The sequence below is a fragment of the Penaeus vannamei genome, chromosome 6 (assembly GCF_042767895.1).
Source record: "Penaeus vannamei isolate JL-2024 chromosome 6, ASM4276789v1, whole genome shotgun sequence".
Classification (NCBI taxonomy): domain Eukaryota; kingdom Metazoa; phylum Arthropoda; class Malacostraca; order Decapoda; family Penaeidae; genus Penaeus; species Penaeus vannamei.
This window is the reverse complement of record NC_091554.1, coordinates 2208273-2210772: the sequence shown is the minus strand read 5'-3', so window position 1 is coordinate 2210772 and position 2500 is coordinate 2208273. Positions and strand designations below refer to the sequence as shown.

The 2500-nt window shown below is 39.6% G+C and overlaps 1 protein-coding gene across 7 annotated transcripts in view; it reads left to right on the top strand.

Moving 5' to 3' along the window:
* The window catches only part of Adar (Adenosine deaminase acting on RNA), a 196074-nt gene that overhangs the window by 182440 nt on the left and 11134 nt on the right, over positions 1–2500 (top strand). For all 7 annotated transcript variants that reach the window (XM_070122539.1, XM_070122541.1, XM_070122545.1 and 4 more), the window contains exon 7: positions 1388–1499. In XM_070122539.1, coding sequence (XP_069978640.1) covers positions 1388–1499 — 112 coding nt within the window. The remainder of the gene's footprint in view (positions 1–1387; positions 1500–2500) is intronic.

The window sequence follows — 2500 nt, the reverse complement described above, 5'->3', positions numbered from 1 at the left end:
GGGTTTGGAATTTGGGAAAAATGAAATGGAATCAAAACCTTTCTCCTCACCCCAACACCAAGAACTAAAGAACAGAATATACTAAACTGGAAGAAAAAATATATCACTGAACAGGAGGAGCTCATCGAAACAAAACATACAGCAACACTCAAAGATGGGACAAAAATTCTAGAGGGTCTTATCTCACGGCAGCTTAGTTGGTGGGAGGCGGGAGTTATTGCTGCTTGAGGAGTGGCTGGGATGGACCTTTTCACATGCTGTCTGACTGTATGTTGCACCAGAACTCTCACACCAAAAAGACCATCATGACAGACATGCTCAAACTAGATGTACAAGAGCATGTAAGCCCACATAAATGCATAAACAGATGCACACACATGCACACACACACACACGCACATGCACACACACACACACACACACACACACACACACACACACACACACACACACACACACACACACACACACACACTCTCTCTCACTCTCTCTCTCTCTCTCTCTCTCTCTCTCTCTCTCTCTCTCTCTCTCTCTCTCTCTCTCTCTCTCTCTCTCTCTCTCTCTCCCTCTCTCTCTCTCTCTCCCTCTACATCTTTCTCTCCCTCTCCCTCTACATCTTTCTCCCCCTCTCCCTCACCCTCTCCCTCTCCCTCTCCCTCTCCCTCTCCCTCTCCCTCTCCCTCTCCCTCTCCCTCCTTCTCTCTCTCTCCCCTCTCTCTCTCCCCCCTCTCTCTCTCTCTCTCTCTCTCTCACCCCTCTCTCTCTCTCTCTCTCTCCCCCCTCTCTCTCTCCCCCCCTCTCTCTCTCTCTCTCTCCCCCTCTCTCTCTCTCTCCCCCCTCTCTCTCTCTCTCTCTCTCTTTCTCCCCTCTCTCTCTCTCTCTCCCCCCCCCTCTCTCTCTCTCTCTCTTTCCCCTCTTCCCCCCTCCTTCCCTCCTCTTTTATTTCATTTTAGTGTATCAGGATTTTACATTTTATTAGTATATTATTTCCCATAGCAGTTTTGTTGATGTGGAATATTTGTCATGATAAGTATTAGTGTTGTGTGCATGTTGTTTTGGGTGAAGACTTGAGGGTGCGAGAAACAGTGCATTTGGCATTACTGCGGTTCTTTTTACCCAGTTCATGCAATCCCTATTTTGATAATAAAGCAATGATAAAATGCAGTTTTTCTTGTTCTCTTCTCTTCTTTCTCTATTTCTCAGTAACTATCAAAAGTAATTTAGGTTTTGCATCCTGTGTTTAAGCTAATAAATACAGTCTTTTGCATCCAAACTTATATTCTTTGAAAAAGAATATATGCTTTCATATATGATTTTTCAACACAGGAATTTAGTAATATTTATTTAATGCCTTGGAACAGATATTTGATATTAACAACCTTTCCAGAATGGTGTGTGACAAATTTTTAGAACTCACGTCGGGTAATCCAACACTCGCGAAGAGAAAGGTTCTGGCAGGGATCGTGATGACAAACGAGGAAAATCTAGAGGACATGAAGGTGAGTTTAGTATTCATTACTTTTGTCTTTTACCTTCTCTATCCATTTTTCCTTTTTTAAAGAAAAGAAAACCTCTGGAGAATCAAGGCTGAACTTATTTTTTGTTATGTTTGAATGTTCTCTCCTCTTGTTGGTTATATGAACAATCTTTGTGTGTGTGAGTGAGAGAGCGAGAGAGAGAATAAAAGAATTTTTTGAAAATTAGAGATAGAAAATGAAAGTAAGTATTTTGGCCGGTTTGTTAAAATTGTGTAAGGCTCGACCCAATGAATATTTATTATACAGACATGCATATACACAGAAATAATTACATAGCTATCAGTCTAGATTTCCATATCTACTGTATAGATAGATAGATAAATGCATGTCTATCAGATAGATAGATGGACATGCATTTATTTCTGTGCACATACATGTCTGTATAAATGAGTATTCATTGGGTCAGGCCTTGGACAATTTTAACAAACTGCCCATATGTCTACCAATCAATTATATATTTAAGTAATTTCATTGCTGGAATATTCTGTAATGTTTTATTGGTTAGTTTTGTAATTATCAGCTTCAAAAGTAGTTGAAAGCAATCATATATCTGTCCTACTTTATCAAATCCTACACCTTTCTATAGGGTTTGTGCTTATACAGTTGTTCCTTTTGCCAACATCATTATGGAGGGGGGTGATACCCTGTTATCTCATGCAGCTTTGAATTTAATGACAAGATGTTCCTTTAATCCACAATCAATTTGATACTGCATGGAAGTATCTACACATCTTTCCTCATGGATGTACAGTAAAACAACAACAACAATAGACAACATCATTCATTTGCAAGCAGGTTTGAACCAACCTGGGGTGATAAGAACATATCTTCCAAATTCACAACTGTGTATGAGGAAAGGTTAATATTACTTCCTCTAATAGGGTGTGTGTAGATGTCTGCATACAGGATCAATATGACCATAGATTATATGAACATATTGTAGAATTTCTCTGTCTTTAATT